Below are 22,868 nucleotides of genomic sequence, written 5' to 3'. Positions count from 1 at the left end.
ACAATAAGTCACTTAGTACAATATATTCCCAACATCATCTAAGGGGGCATAACTATGTTAATTTACATCTACAGTTTATTAAGCTCTGCATCATAAATAAAACTATTAAAAGGCTAACCAAGACAAGAGGAAGTTTTTCAAATACATCTCTACAAATTGATATATCATCACACAATGCTCCATGTAAAATGCCACGGGAGATTCTGCACAACCAAGAATAGGAAATTATATTCCAAGGCTACTGTAAAGAGGAATAACACATATTGTATAATTGAAATTTTTAACTGAAATTGTACAATTTATATGTAGTTCAACATTTTACTTACAAGTATACGTGTGGTATACTGAATCCCATGAAAGATAAGTTATTACAGGAGGCAAATACTGATATGTAGAATTGTAACGTCATGAATAAAAACTCTTGTCTACGTGAGTCCTATTATGATCTCAAAGAAGTAAATGAAGTTTCAACTTGTTTCAAAGTCATATGGCATTGGACTTTGAAAATATTTGAGGCGGTACGAAAACTATAATGAAAAGGGGCATTTTTTTTTGGTAAAAATTCTTGGTAGAGTTATCTCCTCCTGTCTACAAGTTAGGGCATGATGGTGAACAAGTGTGCAAAGTTTCAAAGCCATTTAATATGTGAATGGACTTTGAAAATATTTGAGCTGATACGCAAACTTTAACGTACATTATAAGTAAAACAGGAGCACAATTCTGTCAAATTGCTTGAAAAGTTTCTCTTCCTGTCAACAAATCGGGGTGTGAAGGTGAATAAGTCTGCTAATTTTCAGCCCCATATGTCAATGGACTTTGAAGATATTTGAGGTGGTATGAAAACATAAGCGTAAATTCTAAGTAAAAAGGGGGGCATAAATCTGTCGAAATTTTTGATAAAGTTACCTCCTCCTGACTACAGGTTGCGGCATGTTGGTGAACAAGTGTAAAAAGTAAAAAAAGCCATAGGTGTATGGACTTTGGAAATATTTGAGATTGTATGGACATTTTTACGTAAATTCTAATTCGGAAAAGGAGCATAATTCTGCCAAATTGCTTGATATAGTTACTTCTTCCTGTCTTCAGGATACGGTTCATAGTGGTGAACAAGTGTCCATTCTCCTGTCATTCTACAGGTTAAGGTCGGGATATGGACAAGTGTGCAAATTTTCAAAGCCATATGTCGATAAACTTTGAAATTATTTTTGATGGTAGCGACTTAACATAAAAACTCAGACGAAAAATGGGCATAATTTAATCAAAATACCTGATAAAGTTACCTCCTCTTGTCTACTGGTTTTGGCCATGATGGTTAATAAATGTGCAAAGATTCAAAGCCATATTGAGATGTAAAATGTGACAATATTTCAGGTGGTATGAAATTTAAATGTAACTCTTAGTCGAAAAGGGGACAAAATTCTGCCAAAATGCTTGATAGAGTTACCTCCGTCTGTCTACGGGTATGTGGGCATCATTGTGAACAAGTGTGCGGCGTTTCAAAGCCATATATCAGTGGATTATGAAAACATTTAAGGTGGTATTTATTAAACAATTGTCATTAAAAGTTTTATGTTAACTTTAAAATATACTTAAAAACATAACAATTATGGAAAAGTATTAAAAAATAAAATGTTTTATCATTATATAAAGTTTATTTTTATTTAATTAAAAAAAATCTTAAAATGTGATTCATTAAGAATTATCTATTGAAATACTTAAAAAATTATGCATTAAAAAATAATATTAAAATAATTTAATAAAAAATCTCTAACCTTTAAAATATTTCCAAATCCTAATTCCAAGTTATCCATTTAGTTCAGATAAAAAAACTTACTTGAATTATTTTCCTATTAAATTGATTTTATGAATTATTTATTAACACTATCATTTAAACTTTAAACAGAAATAAATATTTAAAATTAAATGACCAAACTATACAGTACATGTATAACGTTGATGAAATAACAATTTTGTTTTTAAGTGCACATTTTTAAACTGTATTTTTTGAATGTCTTGAAGTTATTTCTCCTGTTTAATAAGTTATCTTTCCTTTATTCGTTTTTTACTTGGTTTCCCTTTGTTTTGAACTCAAACTGGTATTCATGAATCACATGAAAAGTTTGTGAACTCCGAATATTTTCTCTGACACGTTCATATTCAGTTTCCGGCGAAATGTCGGCCATCTTTACTGAGACTGACTGCGGCAGATTTTCCAACATGGTAATAAAGTTCTGTAAACTTCCTGCAGACATTTCTATACACTTCAACTCCACACGTTCAATATGCAACATGTCACGTGACAGTAGCAATGAACTTTCATCTAGATTGATGACCCACAACCTAACATTAACTAATGACGGTGTTGATATATTTAATTGTATCTTCCAAGGTAAATCCCGCATGTCTAACTTTGAAAGACTTGAATTTTGAGACAAGTCTAAGTTCCATCTCTTACAACCATTGCGGCCATGTTCTTTACAGTGTAACCACTTCAATGTTAACTCTTTCATTGATTTTTGACCGGAGGTAAAACTGAAAAATGTTTCCAGTATTTTATGAGATAACTTGAAGCCTACAATATATAAATATTGTAAGTTTTGACATCGTGCCATGTTTCCACACCGTACCATGTTTTCTTCATCATTTGTCCATTTTCCATTACACAAATATACGTTCTGTAAACTGGGAAACAATATCCTATTTATCTCAGCCTCCTGCTCCCAGTTACCCTCATAGTAAAGTTTCTGTATATGACTGAGTTCTGTGAGAGAGAATAAATCTATAACTTCACGTAAACTGCTGGAAGCCAATCTGATGTCTATATAAAGTGATTTTATGTTGGTGTTATTGTGTTTTAACAAACGTTGTAACTGCTCACTGTGCACGGTGTTTTCCTTAATGAAGAAATCTTGTAAGCATAATTGAATATTATCACTTTCAGGCATTTCTTGTAAACACGACATGAACAATTTCTGTATTTTATACAATGGTTTACTGTACGTGTCCTTGCAAACTGCCCCAGTTCTATAGTCGCGTGTTTTCTTGTCTTCATTTATCACAGACATCAAATCGTTTGATATTGCACACATGTTGTCAACATTCATTTCACTTAAAAATTCATAAACTTTCGACATGTCTAGGATGTCTTGAACATTTTTACATTTTTCTAGAACAATTTTCTCAGCCTCATTTTCAGAACTTATGAATATTGTAGCAAAGAATTCTTGAACTGTTTTGTGGGAAAATGATACTTTACTATACTTTTTTGTTAGTGTTTTTGTTGTACTTTCTGACAACATTCCTGAGTGAAGGGCAAATTTCATCTCGTCTTTTGAGAGATATTTTTTAGCAACTGAACAATCAAATACCAGCCTGTTTTCTCTTGTGTCATTGAATAACGTATAATAAGCTAATTTTCCTAAACACATAAGGAGTGGGTAGTATTTTGTACAGTTTTCATATTCAGCAAAGGATTCTTGGGTGTAACTATCAGAAACGTCGCACGCTTGTTGAAGATCTCCATGCTTCTCAATCGTTCTTGATAAGAGCAGTTCTACTATATTTATATAGAGTTCACATTTTGAATTTACTATTTCAACACCGTCACACCATAAACAAATTGTATATATCAAAAGTAGAGGCACAGATGTAAGTTCATCATTTTGTCTGCTTTTGATTCCTGATATGAACGCTGTGACATCACGTTGTAATGCATTCTCATTTGCGTAAAATTTCAATTTTTGTAATATCCTGTTTGTAAGTGTAACTGCTGAGTCGTAACTCAGTTTTGTTAGTTCTACCTTAATTCCTATTTGACATGAATTCAAATTCAAAACTCCTAATTTCCATGGTCGCGTAGTGGTCAGTATTGTACACTTCTCTCGGTCATTCCTATGGGGAATTGATCGCGGCGATCTGTGACATTTCTTTTCGGGGTGGGTCCATTCATCTAGTCCATCAAGTATAACGAGGCATTTCTCATTTTTCAAAATTTTAAGGACAAAATCTTCGGAAGGCTTTTCTTGTAAACCCAAATTTGAAACAATCTTTTTAAATATGAGATCATCTATAGAACATAAATCGTTCGAATCTCGCAGTAAAACCAGAAATAAGAAATCGAATTCCTGCATACAGTCTATATCATCCTTTTGAAAAGATTGAGTCATGTTTTCATCTGGAAAATGAGCTTGACACCAGGTGATCGCCAAATAGTTTGAAAATGCAGTTTTTCCGAGACCAGCATCAGCAATTACATGTATTTCTCGGTTAGCTTGATTTCCAGTTTTAAACATCTTCAATAAGGAAATGACTTGTCTTTTTTCATTGACTTGTCTTTTATCATTGACTTTTGTTTTTTCATCATTTCTCTTCGGTGCTGAGATTATTAAGTTCAATTCAGGTCTTATGTAGAAAAAAGCCAAAGGCGTGTCATTTTCTACGAAAAGGGGCGACAAGAAAACTTTACTGTGTCTCGTTTTGTAGAATTCAATCAAACCATCTTTTAGCTCTGAAAAATGAAATGTAAACCGTTAATAACTCAGTAATGTATTCTAATAATAAACTGATTATAGTTTTAATTATATTTCTATACTTTAATTGTCTATTATTTTTTAAAAATAATTTATGTTATAACAAGAAAAGCATTGATGCAAAGCATCAAAGCGCGACGCCAAAAGAATTTGATCCAGGTTTGCACCTAAATACTTAACAAAAGATGTGTATTTTATAGCAGTACCATGTCATGTGACCTGGAGGCTAGGCCCCGTTTAAGTTGAAACTTAAACCAAAAAGAGTAGACTCTGTCTTGCCACGATGCAACGACAATTTATGGTCAATAAACCAATCTTAAGATTTACTTTACCAGATACAAGGATACCTGAGTCATCATCATATAATCACAGGCACGAGTATCGGGCCAGGGAAGAACAATATGACCAGATTGATAAAAAAACTGTTTTCATCTTAAAACCAAAAAAAAAAAAAAGTGTAAATAATAACCCCATTTAAAAATATACTATTTACTTAAACTATATTTTTAAAGGGGTCATTATTTACATTCTTTTTGTGACACTTTTAAGATGATCACAGGTTTTTTTTTATAAATCTGGTCATATTTTTTCTTCCCAGGTCTGATATTTGTGCATGTGCATATAATAAAAGCTTATTGCTTAGGGTTGCAGACATGTCATTTACATATTTTAGACATAAAAGAGGACCCAAAATGAACATCAGGGGGACACCAAAGGTACTCAGAGCAGTAGTAGGAGTACCAGCCACATTAACCAGCTACTATCAGAGATAAGACTTGAACCATGTAAGAATGTCATTACATATGGCAGATGCTTGAAGTTCCATGAAGAAGAAGTAAAAGTATAGTGTGTAGCTTCTTTCCGGCCACCATCATCCTCTGGAATCGCCTACCCATACAAGTTGTTGAGAAACCAACCTTGGCGGGATTCAAGTCGGCGCTGACAAAACACTCAACCTCCAACTAGACACATTGCCAGTTTTTACAAGATTTTAAAAAGATGTAAATAGACAATTTTTAACTGTAAAGAGGAAACCAATTGCTGCGCATGTACATAGTTTTAGTTTCATCGCGATTATGCTCTATGAAGAGTGAGGCGATTACTGAAGATGATAATGTATCAACTGTATCAAATGCTTTTTGTAGATCTAAAAGTATCATGCAAAACTGCCTTTGTCCATTTCAAATTAAATGCAATCTATTAAATGAATCAAACATGTGTCAGTTGAAAAAACCACTTCTAAACCCTGACTAAAACTGCCTGACCATGACTCGAACCCAAGACTTTCAGAAGACCAACTGAGCTATCCGGCCGGCTACACATTTTGTCTTTTAAAATTAAACAGTCCTAAACCTAAACCTATTTCCCCACTATATTGATTCATGTTCTTGAATTTCTGATGTTTACAGAGCATAGTGAATTAAACTCATGGTTATTTGCAGTCACAGGATGAGAATTACTTTCAGCTTGACCAGAACTCAAACCTGTGACCCACAGAATAATGTACCGCGGCTGTAGCGATTGAGCTATGTATGCACATAGCAATAATAATTCCAAGTTTCTATTAAATAAATATGAAATCCTAACATTAACATTAACATTGGTACTAATGGATGGAATTCAAATCTAGTAGAAAACTATAATATATAAACTATGTTATAGATACTATTATTAGCCAGCTAACACTGGGTATAAACATCTATAACCTGTAGACTGATCAATACATGTATTATCATATATAAATTTAAATGCAAGTCTCATCCATCATAACTGTAAATCTTTAAATACAGAAATACACATTATATCCATATACTATTATACACTTGTATGCACATTAAAAATAAATATAACATCCTATTAACATTGGTGTTTGGATGGAATTCATAATCTTATAGAAAGAAAACTATAATGTACATGATATTGTATAGTATAAAAGTAAAAAAAAATCTCAAATAGTCTATATCATATAATAAAGATTAAGTTGTGGGAGTGTCTAAACATTAAATGCATATCTCTTACAGTAACAAATACTGTCTTTCTTTTAACCTTCCATAAGTCTAACTGCATATATACGAGTATATCAAGTGTTTAAAATGAGCACCTATATGTATAGCTTAAATATTCTATTAACAATTTATATACAAACACATAGAAAATAATAATTTCACATATTGATTGGAAGATTCCTCTAGCAGAATACCTAGGTATGTACTAGCTGAACAAACTAGAAAAATCTGGTCCAGGGTATATAACGCCAGTAAAAAAATATATATCAATATTCACTCATCAGGGCATCTATGCTTTTGATGACCTTACAACTGGTAAATTTTATAAAACAAAAATAGTAAGTAATACCTTAGATAGACAGAAAAGAACAAATAATTTAGTAAACATGAGTTACTTCCCCTTACAATAAAAAAAAACCTGAAACCCAAATGAACACCCTAAACATCAAATAATTAAGAAATGTTGCAGGCAAAGTTTTATTATGCCATGCAAATTACCGGTAAAGTATTCATAAAAAAATAGATGGCCATGTGACAGCAATGATTGCAGAAAATCAGAAAGCTGTCATCATCCGGATCCTGGTACACTTTGTAAAAACAACCATTATGTGCAACAGATAAACGTAAAATGGATAAAATCAATAGCATAATCGTTTACAACAGTCCATTACCTATCCTTATACTCATTTGCAGGTGAACTTTCTTCTTGTAGGAAAATTTTGAAAATATATAAATGAATGAACGAATGGATACGGCATCAATATAGACCACAACGATATTCGAAATCCGGGTTTTAGTATTGTCAATAAAACTAAGGGCCAATCTGTTAAACTAAGCCTGCAATTTCGTGAAAATAATATCACAATGCACATGCTTTTTATATAAAGTAATTAAATACAAATATAACAACATATTTGTTTACTTGATTTTTACGAATCAAAATAAATCTAATTAACACAACATGAAATTAACTGCTAATAATAACAGCTCCTTCCATAGGCCAAAATAAAAAGCTTCCATAAGATACCGGCGTCGCCAATAATCTGAATAGAGTAACAATTTACAGTACAATCACGTATTTCAATAATTGTATCACAATGTTACAGGGATTCGAAGTGTGTGCTTAATTACTAAATATCCATGTATTTTGTTATGTGTTTTATTGTGCATAATTGTACCGAGATAAACGACAGGGTAAACTAGACATATCCACCACATGAAGTATTTTTCGCCAAATGTAATCATTTAAATTGTATAACACTAGAGAACAGATTTTATCCATTTGAATTTAATAATGTTTGTCTAAGTATATTTGTACTGAGAAAAACAAAAAGGCCATCTTGATATAAAGTTGCTCACCTGAGAGACATTGTTAGTCAAGTTTTAAGTTAAAAAGTAAAAATGTACATGTGGTTTAAACGTGAAGACTGTAGATTTGAAATGAAGCAAACGTCTTATTAAGAAAGTAGACCTTTTTAGTTATGAATTTTTTGTAGTAAACCAAGTTATAAAATTTCTGTTCTCCTCTTTAAAAAATATATATGTATAGTACTTGATAAGAAACGTTTGTTTCGAACCTAATTGCTTGCAAGTTGTATAATTATGTATAAGTTAAAGTTATATTTTTTTATTTCTTAGTCTATTACAAATATTGGTTTTAATTATACCGTGGATTGTTAACTGGACCAAGTTACTCGTCTTTTGCTGCATTGAAATCAGAGATTTATTTTTGATATGCAGTATTTACTTTCATGAATAGTAGTCCTTTCTTGCACATGAGTTAAAGTAATAAGAACTGTCTTTCATAAAATCCCGTTTCAGATTACAGATGTATCTGTGATTAATAACTATGTAATTTTGATTCACCCGCCCTTTTACTAAAGCCACCTTAAAAGAAAATGCAAAATTAAAAATTGAGCTATTCAATATCATTTGTTACATTAAATTTTTACTATGTATTAAAATGTAGTTTATATTTCATCGGTTTTGGGTATTTTCATAAATATACAAAACTGAAAAAGGAACCAACCACATTTTTCATTCAAAATTCATCTGAATTAGAGTGCTCTTACATGTCAGCTATACGTACATAAATATCGTGATATCCAACAGACTGACAGAGGCTATAAGTATTGTTATATCCCACTAGCTGACAGAGGCTTTAACCACGGTAATATCCCACTTGCTGACAGAGGCAGTAAATACCGTTATATCCTACTTGCTGACAGAGGCAATAAATACCGTTATATCCCACTTGCTACACATGCAGTCAATACCGTTATATCCCACTTGCTGACAGAGATAGTAAATACCGTTATATCCTACTTGCTGACAGAGGTTATAAAAACTGTTATATCCGACTTGCTGTCAGAAGCTATAAATACTGTTATATCCCACTTGCTGACAGAGACAGGTATATGTAATACCGTTATATCCCACTGGCTGACAGAGGCTATAAATACCTTTATATCCCACTTGCTAACAGAGGCAGTTAATACCGTTATAGCCCCCTTGCTGACAGAGGCAGTCAATACAGTAATATCCCACTTGCTGACAGAGGCAGTAAACAACGTTATATCCCATTTGCTGACAGAAACTATAAATACTGTTATATCCCACTTACTAACAGATACAGTAAATACCGTTATACCCAACTTGCTGGCAGAGGCATTAAATACCGTAATATCCCCCTGTCTGACAAAGGCAGTAAATATCGTTAAATTCCACTTGCTGACAGAGGCTATAAATACTATAATATCCCACTTGTTGACAGAGGCTATAAATACCGTTATATTCCAATTGCTGACAGAGGCTATAATTACCATTATAGCATAAAATCGGCTATTTTTCCCTTTTTTGCCCATGTTATAACGGGGCCAAAACCATGCGTTAGCATAGTCACGCGCTCTTGTTATAGCCCGGTTTTACCTATGCGCAATACATAGAGGGCCCAGTACACAAACAAAAAATGACTATTTGGCCTGTTTGCCAGAGTCATGCGCTCTTGATATATTGGAATTATTAATTCGAGGGCCTCAGTCGCATAACGGCGAGTAATATTCAAGTAATTATGCCGGCAATACGGCGTATAGACATCGCCGCTTATCTTGGTTGTCGCCCTTTCTTAGTAACGGACAGTTGTCAATGTAAACAAATAGAATCTGTCATTCAGTTTAATCCCCCGATTAACTTACAAAAATGGAAAGCACAAAATGAATTTAAGAAAACGTTGTTTTATTGACGTTTATATTGATAAATGTCCTGTATGTTTCTTTGAGAGAATAATATTTTATGCCTGATTTTTTTTTAAACTTGCGTGCTTAAAAAAAACGATTCTGAAATTGAATCTGATGTCACTGATCTTTTTCCTACCGCCAATCTGTAATCATTCTAGGAGTTTCTGAGGCGCCTGTTTTGTCTTGGGTAGAGTAATGTTATGTTTTTCTTAAGTTAATATATCTCCAAAGTAAAACTTTGTTAAATCAATTAAAATTTGAAATTTCGTTCGGTTCTCAAGTTGTTGGCCCCGGAAAAAATAAAACGCATACGTAAAACATGAAGAGTTGGATAAATACCGTTCAAGCACAAGGATTTAATGTTTGTGTTTTATATATAATATTCATCATGAATTTGTTTTAAAATTTTATGCTATAATAGCGTCAACGCACGTTTATTTCGAGTTATATCTCGAAACTGTTGGAACCCTCGCCCTACCGGGCTCGGGCACCAACCGTTCCTCGGGACTCTGCAGACGTTATAACACGGAAAAACGTGCGTTAACCTTTTATTATTCCACTTGCTGACAGAGGCAATAACTACCGTTATATCCCACTTGCTGACACATGCAGTCAATTCCGTTATATCCCATTTGCTGACGGACATAGTAAATACCGTTATATCCTACTTGCTGACAGAGATTATAAAAACAAATGTACCGTTTATCCCACTTGCTGGCAGATGCAGTAAATACCATTATATCCCACTGGCTGACAGATGCAGTAAATACCGTTATATCCCCCTTACTGACAAAACCAGTTAATAGCGTTATATCCCACTTGATGACAGTGGCAGTTTATACCGTGATATCCAACTTGCTGACAGAAGCTATAAATACCGTTATATCCCACTTACTGCTAGAAGCTATAAAAACCGTTATATTTATCTTGCTGACAGAGACAATAAATACCGTTACATCCCACTGGCTGACAGAGGCAATAAATATCATTATACACCACTTGCTGACAGAGGCTATTAATACTGTTATATCCAACTTGCTGGCAGAGGTCGTATATATCGTTATATCACATTTGCTGAGAGAGACGATAAATACTGTTACATCCCACTGGCTGACAGAGGCAATTAATATCGTTATACCCCTCTTGCTGTCAGAGGCTATATATACCATTATATCCCACTTGCTGGCAGAGACAGTAAATACCGTAATATCCCTTTTTTGCTGACAGAGACAATAAATACCGTTACATCCTACTGGCTGACAGAGGCAATAAATATCGTTATACCCCACTGGCTGACAGAGGCTATAAATACCGTTGTATCCAACTTGCTGACAGAGGCTATAAATACCGTTATATCCAAATGGCTGATACAGGCAGTAAATACCGTTATATCCCACTTGCTGACAAAGGCATTAAATACCGTTATATCCCACTCACTGACAGAATATAAATACTGTTATATTTCATTTGCAGACAGAGGCTATATTTCATCGGTTAGGGGTATTTTCATAAATATACAAAACGGAAATAGGAACCACATTTTTCAATCAAAATTCAACTGTGAAAGAGTGCTCTGAAATGTCAGCTATCCGTACATAAATATCATTATATCAGAATAGCTGACAGAGGATATAAATACCGTTATATCCCACTCGCCAACAGAGGCTAAAAATATCGTTACATGTTACTATACGAACTGTTATACCAAACTTGCGTACAGAGGATATAATTACCCTAATATTGAACCTGTCGGCAGCGGCTATACATTCAGGTTTATACAGCTTGCGACATCATGTTATTCGAACAGTTCTATCTATCTTGCAGAAAGGGGCTTTTCATACCGTTGTATTCAAATCGCAGAAAGGTTTTTCAAACATTGCTATAAAGGCTGTTGGAAATTTACAGTGTCTTGTATATGTTAATTGCCAACGTTACAGGTTATTATATAGCCTTTCTTCTCATAAAATGTTTACGCAACTTGTTGAAATAGTTAAAGAATACCGACACTCAATGTACATTTTAGGACAGATAATTTATAATAAGCTTGTCATAATAAGGGCCTTTGTTTCGTTAAATAAGTGTCACATCTCAGGTTCATCACATGGTTTCGGATATTGAAGCGGTACTGTGTACCTATTACCTGTTTAGAGGTAAGTCCCCTGCCAAAGAAAAATTTTAATAATGGAAAAATGACTCTATTTCCCAGACTTTTTGATGTTTTCATGTTAGCATTTTTGATGAACTGACAACGGTCTTTTTACGATACCTCCGTTTATAAATCACATCATCGATATTCTATTTTCCATATTATTTTATGGAGGCATTTCAATTTATTTTATTTCAGACAATCATAAAGAATATACAAATAATTACAAATTCGTTAAATATAACCAAACACTTAAACAATCGTATGTTCGCAGTTTTCAGCCATATTTCAGTTATATTTTCCGGTCCTTTCGGATCAATGATCCTAGCACATTAAGTGTTGAAAATTTAAAACACTTTTCTATTTTCTGTCATGAATAGACTCAATCAAACTGAGTCTGCATGACGCCCCGCACCTCTTTGGGTATCTCGGAAATATACGGACAGGTATAAAACCCGGCGCCTCTGCCCTATTTCTTAATAAAGTGAAGAAAAACACGGCGTCCCTTCTAACCTTACTTTTTTCGTTTAAAAATATAAATAATTTTGTTATTAAAAGAAAGATTACTCCATAAGCTTCCTTTGAATGCCTCAGAAATAAAATGAATTAAAAAGATGTATTTAAATTTTTGTTCAAAAAATTATAATTTTTTCCGCTGAATATCACACTCAAATTTGATAAGAAAAACACTGCGTCCCCTTCATTTTTTTCTTTAATTTCTTGATCAATTTTGATAATTTTGAATTGAAAGAAAAGAGTCCTTCATAAGTTTAATAGTCTTTAATTATATATAAGGCCTTAAAGTTAAAAAAATGAATTAAGCAGAAGTATTAGAATTTTCATTTCATGGCACCTTCTGGAAAAAACTCTGAACTTCTGTAAGAAAAACACGACGCCAGCTATTTGGTGTCAAATGAAAGAATCCTTCATGAACTTTCTAGTTTCTAATTTCGGAAAGGAAATCTCGGTGCGCATTTAAAATCCATCTTTTTTTTCAAATACTCGCATAGAAATTTGTGCTCATACATTTTTCAATTATACGAATACAAATATTGGCTGGCTTTCTGATTATGAATAAAATTAATAAATGGTAAAATTATCAATTTTCAAGTGATGCAGCTAGTGATTTAACCTTTGTTACAAATGCAACAAAAATATTTAAGGAAGATTGCGGCGTCTTTTCCTTTAATTGTACTTTAGCGGAGAGGTATTGTGTTATTATACCTGTCCGCAATAGAAGTTCGTAAATACTCTAAGAGGGACAGGGAGTCAAGCATGGCTTAAAATCGTTTAATTTTTTGAATCTACTTTTAATTTGTTATATTAAACATCTAACTGTCTCAACATTCTCTTGTAGTTCTACAACTCGAAACACGTTTTCTTCAACTTTATTTTCTGTATTCGAGTTTTACATTTCATTTGTATATCTCAGGTACAGATAGATATCTATAAGTGTGCAAACTTGCATAAGAATTGTATGCAATGGAACATACGATTTTGTAAATTTGTTGTTATTTTCCATGTTAGATAAATTGTTACGAACTATATGTAAACTTGTTATATAAAGACGAGAACTTTCAATTAAATTGGATTAAGAAGCATATTATGTGCTTTGAATTGATACAATTAAAATGGTAGGCATACAAGTTCGCATTTTCAAAAGTAATGTTTATAAGGAACACTTTACATGAAGGGAATTTGGCAACAGACGTCCTTCATAGTTATCTAGCAAATAGGTGCAGTAGTCCAGTGGTAGGACGCGCGCTTAGGGATCGAGAGGTCCCGGGTTCGAACCCCACCAGGGGCACTGCTAATTTCCTTGAGCAAGAAATTTACCTGCGATTGCTTCACTTCACCCAGGTGTAAATGGGTACCTGCGAGGGTGGTATAATTCCGTTGCGCCAAAGTGTCGGCTGCACTAAGCGGAGTTAAAAGACTCCCCAGGGAGATTGATAGATAGATACCAGTAGCCCGATGACCAGGGGTAATAGCTGTAATGTCGGTGAACGTGCGTAAGCATGAAACTTAGACTATAAAATGCAATTACTTTTTTAATTATCTGGACGGCAGTGGCCGCCCTTGCCATTTGATTCGAGGCCACTATATTTCAAAGATATTGTTGCAAGGATGTAAACAACTCTAAAACTCCGAGAAAGGTGAACTTTACTGACGACAGACTGTTACTCAAGACCATTGTTTAACTTAAAGACGTTTTCGGTAGTTTTCTGCGCGCATCGTTATGCGCTTCCAAGAAAGATAATCACGGATAATTACTCTTCAAAATGAAGGTCAAGTTGAATAGTATTCGGATAAGTGTTTAAATTTCGGCTATAAGCATAATGAGTAAATAATACAGAATAGATATTTCTAAATGTTCAAGAGGAGATCGGTTCAAAAGAATAAGAGGTCGTTTAGACAACATAACATAAAGGATTTCTCCAAGCATAAGTACGACAGCATTGATGATAATTCTGCGCGCGTTATCCCACCCACTTGTGGTATAGTGACGAAAGTGCGTCGCGACTTGATTACTGGCAGACAACTGGGCAAAGAAGTTTAAAATGATATAAAAGTGTTGAATAAAAAACAAAATTAATTTCTAGGAAATGTTCCGAATTTCATTATTTTCTTTGTAAATTTCTGAATACTTGCTTACTGTTCGGGTACGTTAGTCGAGTGAAAAAAATAATATGGCCCTAGATATGTTTTAAAAACATATTCAGTAGCATTTACTTAATATAACATCAAAAGAAAAAGAAATTTTTATTACAACATGTTTTTGTTGTATTTTTGACAATACATTTAGTATAACACTGATATTTCTTAAGAAAGCGTGGTAATTTTGACAGTTGGCATATGCGGTAACCATGGAAACTGCTCATTTACAAAAAACTAACACGTCAACATATATATTTTATTTCTATTTTTGAATCCACCATCAAATGTTACTTGATATATCAATAATGCAGAAAATTCTATGAAAGAAATTTCTTGATAGCTAGCTTTATTTTTTTACAGAATTCATGTTTATTTTTCTCATTTTTTTAGTTAAAATGTATGAAAAACTCATTTTTAAAAGAAAGATGTTCCAATTATCGTTTGTTTTATACAGAACCCTAACATAAAGCAATCTTTGTATAAAATTATGTTTATTGTGTGTGTAATAAGCTGTTTTATACATTATTATAACACAGTTTGGCTATTTTGACCATTTTGAGATATACGGTTACCATGGAAACTGCCATTTTTAAAAAAATCCAACACGCCAACATATATTTTTCTTTTTCTTTTTGAATTTGTCATTAAATTTTACGCAACATACAAAAAAAGAAAGAAAATCCTATGAAAGAAATTTTTCAATATCTCTAATTACATGAATTATTCTCAGAATTCATGTTTATTTTTCTCATTTTTTGTTCGGTTAAGGAACATGGAAAACTCATTTTTTAAAGAAATATGTTCAGATTATCATTTGTTTCATACAGAATCATTAGATAAGGTTATCTTTGCATAAAACAGTGCTTGTTGTGTATTTTAAGCTATCTTATACATTTTCTATTTGTTATAACACAGTTGGGCTATTTTAACAATTTTTAGATATACGGTTACCAAGGAAACTGCCATTTTACAAGAAATCCAAAACGTCAACATACATTTTTCTTTTTATTTTTAAATTCGCCATTAAATTTTCTCATCATACAAAAAATTTAGAAAATTCTATGAAAGGATTAAATTTTCATAAAACTGTAGAAAATGTCTTTAATATAATGGTTGTGCAAAATTAACTCACCCTTCTTGAGATTTTGATATTTTCTCTCCTCTGTTTGTACTGGTGAATCGGTTTCATCACTTTTCTCTGTTATGAAATACAATAAAAAACATCAGTAAAACAATAATATGTCATCATCAATAAATGTGACAAATACCCTCGCACTGAAACAAGAGCGACCGTTAGCAGAGACCAAACTTGACTATCTGTTCTTATCATCATCAATGCAAAAACATTGATAAAGGCCTTTAATTTGAGCTAAAACCATATTTGAATTCCTCGATTAGCGAGTTTGACCCTGAACATTGTTTTATCCCGGTATTAACCGAATGCATTAATTAATAACAAAGTGGCAGGCTGGTAGCTAAAAAGACCTTAATGACCTAACTCCTTTAATATATGTATATTGATTTTTACGTGCCATTGCGTCTAAATATCGATTACGTATGGGCATTAATTATAAAATTTTACAGAATTCAATAAAATTTGTTCTTGAGAGGCAGCATTAGCACCACAGATTTCCAGGAGTTATAGAAGTTAGGCGGGATTTCAAATGTATTTTTTGTGAAAAAATAAAGAATAACAAACCTGCCCCTTGCCGTCTTTTTATCTCATCAAGGTCTTTCTTCACGTCAGTTACATTTTCCTTTATATCTTCAAGGTCTCTTTTCACCGCAGTATCATTTTCTTTTAAGACTTCAAGGTCTTTCTTCATATCAGTTACATTTTCTTTAACGACTTCAAGGCCTTTCTTTACCGCAGTACCATTTTCTTTCACATCTTCAAGTTCTTTTTTTACATCTGTTACATTTCCCTTTACATCTCCAATGTCTTTCTTCACGTCAGTTACATTTTCTTTTACGTCTGTCATTTCCTGTTTCAGTTGGTCAACATCGGCTTCATAGTCCTTCCACTTTTCTATTTCTTCCTGTATCCTTCTCTCTTCTTCCAGATCAAGAGGGGTAGTTTTTAATTCGGCTATTGTTTGCCGAATATTCAGAGCTGGAGAACTTTGACGAACAAGTATCTAAAACCGGAATTTAATAACAACTTTATCATTTAAGTTTCGGTGTTTGATGATCTTTATAAGTGTTTATCGAAGATGTTGACCCATAAATAATCTGTTTATAAAAAAAATTAGACATAAAAACAAATTGGCTAAGCAAGAGAGTCATGACGGCCCTGACATAGCTCCTCTTAAATATATTTCTTATGGCTCTTGAAGTAACTGGTCACTCTTGAAAATAAACGGTTTCTATGTAAGCCACTGTACTGGAAAACCTGAAATTTGGGACTAAATGGACTGGAAACCTGAAAATTGTAAAACACTATAAACCGAAAATTGTGACATATTGTAATAACTGGTAATTGAAAATTGTGATTCACGGATATAACTTGACACCCGAAAGTATAACGCACTGATATAGCTGGTACTTGATAACTGTGAAGGACTGGAATTACTGATACTTGTAAATTGTAACGCACTAGAATTACTGGAAATCGGAAAGTCGTAAAAACTTAAAGCACTTGACAATTGAAAATCGTGATGCACTTAAAGTACTGATACTTGTAAAGCGTAAATGTTTTTTTTTTCTTATTCTAAATACACCAAGCTTTCGCAAAGATAAGTCAAAATCGTTCACATCGTTTTGAAGATTTCCAAAAATTTACAAAATGTATTTTACAATTAAAGGAACTCCAATGATTACGTAAAGTCTTAATTATGAAATTCGAATTGGGCACTTTAACTTATTAAGACAACGTTAAGAAATAACCTCAGATGTAAGCTCAAAATTGTATTTTGCTTTTTCATAGCTAATCAGACTTCAGTTAACAGGTTTTATAGTACTGCAAGACTTGTTCGCCGATGCCAATCCCGTATCGAATGTCAACCAGATCTGTGATATATTTATGTCGTGTTGAAATTCAATAGATAGAGAATGTTAGACTGACGAAAAAATGGCTCACTGTCTATCAGTGTGTTTACATTTCATAAATATCGCCGCCATTGCTGCCTTAATTATCACGTAACTTCAGAAAATTTAGGTTTGGATACCTTTGCATGATTGCTATTTTTCATTGAAACATGGCTTTGCAATTATGAATTCCAAAGATTTGAAGTCTAACGAGATTTCATTTGAAAGCAGACTCCATATCGGTAGATAATCTCTTCATAATTATTAACCTAACAAAAAGTTGAGTACACGGTGTCATTGAAGTTGCGTTTAAAAAAAACAACATGAATAGACTTAAAATTGATTTGTTTACCAAATGGTATTTTTGACCCACATTTTATTTTAATAATTATTTATGTACTGAATAACAACTGCCAAAATTCTGGTAGCCTTTGCAAATACGGTTGACCCATAACTTAACTGTCGCACAACTTCAAAAAAGCGACCTTTATATTTATGGAAGCGTGGCTTTTTTAATATTTAGTCATTTTCACAGTTATTATTGTTGTTCTGGAAGCAACGGAGACCTACATCGAATGAAACAATAATCCGAAAAATTATTTGCAGTCTCGTCATGTCTTAAAAACTTTTTTTAAATGAGTTTATTTAAGGTCGCCGCCGGAAAGCCCATATGGGCGACCGTATACTCAAGTCGGGTCATCCTAGAGCGTCCCGCCGAGATTTTTCGTCGATTTTTTTCAAGCTTTTTTGGTGGAGGAAGACCCAGGTGCCCCTCCGGGCATAATTTCAGGCACGAGCGGGCACCTGGGTAGAACCACCGACCTTCCGTTAGCCAGCTGGATGGCTTCCTCACATGAAAGATTTCGACCCGAGTGAGGATCGAACCTACAGTGGTGAGGGACCTGTGATCTCATGTCTTAAAAACCTCAACTGAGTCCCTTAAATAGAGCGAGAAGTGCTATAAATTATTTCAATACTCAAATTTCTCTATAGTGAAATTGGCTCGTTTAAAAGTCTTGTTTCGACGTACATCTAACCCTTTAAATGTTTACAACTTTTAAGAATACATTAATTGCCGTACATAATACTCTTTCTTCCTTTAAAAATGGATTGAAAGATTACAAAAATTTAAAAAATGATACTATGAAAGCGAAATGTGCTACCTGTTCAATATCATTCCACCAAGCTGTAAAATCATTATGTTGTATTTCAGTCGTTGTTGATATATGGCTTATCTGTAATGAAAACTAAATATGATTTTTTTCTGAAATAAGAGTTCAATTACTATTGGCAAAATCATAGGTAAGAAATGCAACCCTCACCATTCTTCTCCCCACTCACCCTCTTCCAAAACAAAACAAACAACAACAATACATGCCCTACTTTGAAGGAAGGTATTGACAATTTTGAATATGAAAGAAATGCAGATTTGTTGAACACATAGATTTACTTAAGACCCCTTTTACGTCCGCAGTAATAAGTACGGTAGAATGTAAATTATGCCAAATTTGTTTATGCGTGTATTTAGTTAAACAGGTTTTGTTTTTGCAAAATGCAAGGAATAAAACCCAAGGAGTACGATATGTAGAGATCATCACAATACACTTGTTATATATAACGTATAAAATCTAACAAAGCTTAAAAGCCCATACTTAGTAAAATGTAAAAGGGCAAAACATTGAATGGAAAAAGAACAAAAGGAAAATCAGTACACAATTATCATTCTTATGCAAAACTAAGGTAAACCCCATCGTTACTTCTTAAAGGTAAAGGTGATTGATCAAGTCTAGTCAAGTTTAACTTAAATATATTATCTTAAAGATTTTGCCAAAATGGCTATTGTGTTAAAGAATGATGACAATCAATTTAGAATTAAAACGAAATGTTAAAGTTTGCCGTTTTAAACGTTAATACCACCAGAAACAAAATCATGACTGGCAAAACATCTCCGATTGTTTAAAAACTGCAGTAATATCTCGCATTATTTCATGACGGCAATAAAAGCTCGGATTGTTTCATGGTTGTAGTAGAACCTGGGATTATTTCATGACAACGCTAAAAGCTCGGATTATTTCATCACGACTTAAAAGCTAGGATGTTTCATGACGGCGGTAAATCTCGGATAGTTTCATCACGGTATTAAAAGCTCAGATTATCTCATCACGGAAGTTACGGAAGTAAAAGCTTTGATGTCACATGACGATCGTTTTATGACTGCAGTATTATTTCGGATTGTTTTTTTGGCGGCAGCATTATCTCGGATTGTTCCTTGACGGCAGTATTATCTCTGATTGTTTCAAGATGGCAGTATTATCTCTATTTGTTTCATGACTGCAGTATTATCGCTGATTGTTTCACAGCTGCAGTATTATCTCTATTTGTTTTCTTGACGGCAGTTTTATCTGTATTTTCTTAATGACGGCAGTATTATCTTGGATTGAATTTTCGCGGCAAAATTATCTCAGATTATTTCATGACAGCAGTTACATCTCGGATAACTTCATGACTGCAGTATTATCTCGGATTATTTCACGACTGCAGTATTATCTCGGATTATTTTATGATGGCAGTAATATCTCTGATTATTTCATGACGGCAGTATAATCTCGGATTATGACATGTGTGCAGTAAAATCTCGAATTATTTCATTACAGCAGTAATATCTCATGGATTATTTCATTACTGCAGTATTATCTCGAATTGTGTCATGACCGCAGTATTATCTCGGATTGTTTCATGACGGCAGTTATATCTCAAATAATTTCGTGTCGGCAATAGTATCTTGGATTTTTTCTTGACGGCAGTATTATCTCAAATTGTTTTATGACAGCGGTATTATCTTGGATTGTTTCTTGGTGACAGAATGTTCTCTGATTGTTTCATGATGTCAGTATTATCTCTCTTTGTTGTATAACTGCAGTTTTATCTCGGATTGTTTCTTGGCGGTAGTGTTATCGTTGATTGCTTTATAATGGCCGTATTATCTTTATTTTTTATGACAGCAGTATTATCGAGGTCGATATTTGCTTAATGACGGCAGTATTACCTCGGATTGTATCTTGGCTTGTTTCTTTGCGGCAGTATCATCTCGGAGTTTCTTGACAGTTGTATTTTATCGGATTGATACAATTTGTTACTGTATATAGTAAGAAAATCGCCAAAGATTTCAATTGATTATGAGTGTCACGTGACATATTATGAGTTTGCGGCCCGGGGCCTAGAACTAGTTATCATCCCGCTGACCATGTGCACGTGCAAAAACTGAAACAATGACGTCAAATTTTACGTCATAAAACAGTAAACTGTAAAAGTGAAAGTAGGTTTTAAGTACGAATCGCTTGATTTTATTATGAGTGCTTAAGCATATTTCGTACAAACACAGTTTTATAACTATTGAAATTTAAAGAAATAATAAATCTACGACAATTTCATTCCGAAATAAATGAAGATAAAACTTGCTTCTAGATCCTACAATAGTTTACTTTTAACACACAAAAGTGAACAACTATGTAGAAGTTGCTGAACTGTACAGTACACTAGAAATGCTACTCTCCTGCGCATCGGTCGAATGTTCCACTAATGCGGACAGGAATTTCAACGAAAGAAATCTGAAAAGTATCTTTTTAGAACAAATAGCTTCTATTAGTTCATGACCAAGTGTATGAAAGACATTAATACACGCCATAGTTGTGCCAGAAAGTGATAATCGACCCTGAAATGAATAATGCCCTCTGATTGTTTCATACTTTGAATGTTTCATGGCAGCAGTATTAGCTCTGATTGTTTATGACAGCAGTATTATCTAGCATTTTTTCATGAGGGAAGAATCATCTCTCACTCTTATATACTTGAAATGTTTCATGGAGGTAGTTGTGACGCCAGTATTATCTTTGATTGATTCTTGGCAGTAGCATTCTTTTGGATTATTTTCTTGACAGCAGTAACATCTCGGATTGTTTCATGACGACAGCATTATCTTAGATTATTCCTTGATAGCAGTATTATCTCGGATTGTTTCTTGACGGCAGTTTTATCTTGAATTATTTTTATGATAGTACACATGTATTAAAATTTTAGTCTATTTGATGATAGAAATAACACCTTGTATTTTTTCGTGATGAATTATTTCCTTATATTATGATTATTTGTTTAATGTATGATCATTGATTAAATTATTTTTAAGTTAAACTTTGGAAGAAATTCAAACTTTTAAAATGCGTAGACATTAACATTGTTGTATGAAATTTACTTTTATTCTTTTGTATTGCCAAGGCAGGACTTTAGAATTGCCTTTCGCATTAACTTTTTCATAAAACGCTTACTTTATTTCGGAAATCCTTTAACCGCCATATGTTCTGCCTCCATTGTTACATCGCGTTGGTGCTGGTGTTTGCCCTCAGTCAAATTTTCTATTTTAATCCGAAAACATTTCAGGTTTTCTAAGAAGACAAATGATAAGCGTTGATGCTCCAAATCTGACCGCAGTTGGAAAACTTACCACCCGCTGGAAACAACACGTCATATTGGACCTGGTTTATAATGCCGCGGCTTTTTCAAATGTGTTATTGTTGCATTTTCTCGATCAAGCACGCACTGAACGTTATGCATTTGAGATTGCCAGGGACTGGTCCAGTATATTTCTCAATACCAGGAGGCCACCATCAATGACTAATATTTGTAACCGAAACAAAAAAATTTACGGTTTTAGTCAGGCGTCTGTAGTTGAATTCCGGTTGCCATTTTGTTTACTTCTTGATTTGTTACATCAGTGTTATAGCCATATCTGTAAATGATGAAACGTACAAGTTATTGTAGAAGTTTAAAAAAATTGCTTTAAACAAATATGTATACATGTAGCTATTCTTAGAATCGTAATCATAATAATATAGACAATGTATGCTGGTTGTAACGATATTTTAAATGGCATTGTTGTCAGATTGTGTTCTGTCAAATAAATGAGATTTAGACGTTATTATTCTAATTCATTTCATAATAAGTGACGATAACTGTTTATAAGTCCCCGAAGGGGGTCATAACATAATCACACCGTCTATCTGTCCCCACTTCAATCGTGTCCGGACTGTATCTTTGCCATACATTGAGGGATTTTGAAATAATTTGGCACAAATGTCTACCACATAAAGACGATGTGTCGCGTCTAAAAAACACTTCCGTAACTCAAAGGTGAAGGTCACACTGTCATTTTAAGTTTCACATTATCGCAATTAGAGTAAATAGGTACACACATTCGTGCCCGGACTGTAAC

The 22,868-nt window shown here is 33.4% G+C and overlaps 1 protein-coding gene across 1 annotated transcript; it reads right to left on the bottom strand.

The window, feature by feature from the left end:
• Positions 1 to 1,781: 1,781 nt before the first annotated feature.
• Positions 1,782 to 21,969, bottom strand: LOC132718826 (uncharacterized). The gene is made up of 5 exons (XM_060702564.1): positions 21,925 to 21,969; positions 18,766 to 18,837; positions 16,275 to 16,713; positions 15,708 to 15,773; positions 1,782 to 4,507 (listed from the first exon to the last, which is right to left on the bottom strand). Exons 3-5 carry the CDS (start codon positions 16,555 to 16,557, stop codon positions 2,052 to 2,054), a joined length of 2,805 nt encoding a protein of 934 aa, XP_060558547.1. The 5' UTR covers positions 16,558 to 16,713; positions 18,766 to 18,837; positions 21,925 to 21,969; the 3' UTR covers positions 1,782 to 2,051.
• Positions 21,970 to 22,868: the final 899 nt, after the last annotated feature.

Source organism: Ruditapes philippinarum, unplaced genomic scaffold (assembly GCF_026571515.1).
Source record: "Ruditapes philippinarum isolate M1 unplaced genomic scaffold, ASM2657151v2 ctg1418_1_1_1_1, whole genome shotgun sequence".
NCBI classification, from domain to species: domain Eukaryota; kingdom Metazoa; phylum Mollusca; class Bivalvia; order Venerida; family Veneridae; genus Ruditapes; species Ruditapes philippinarum.
The sequence above is the reverse complement of the archived record's forward strand: the minus strand, read 5'-3'. Positions and strand labels throughout refer to the sequence as shown.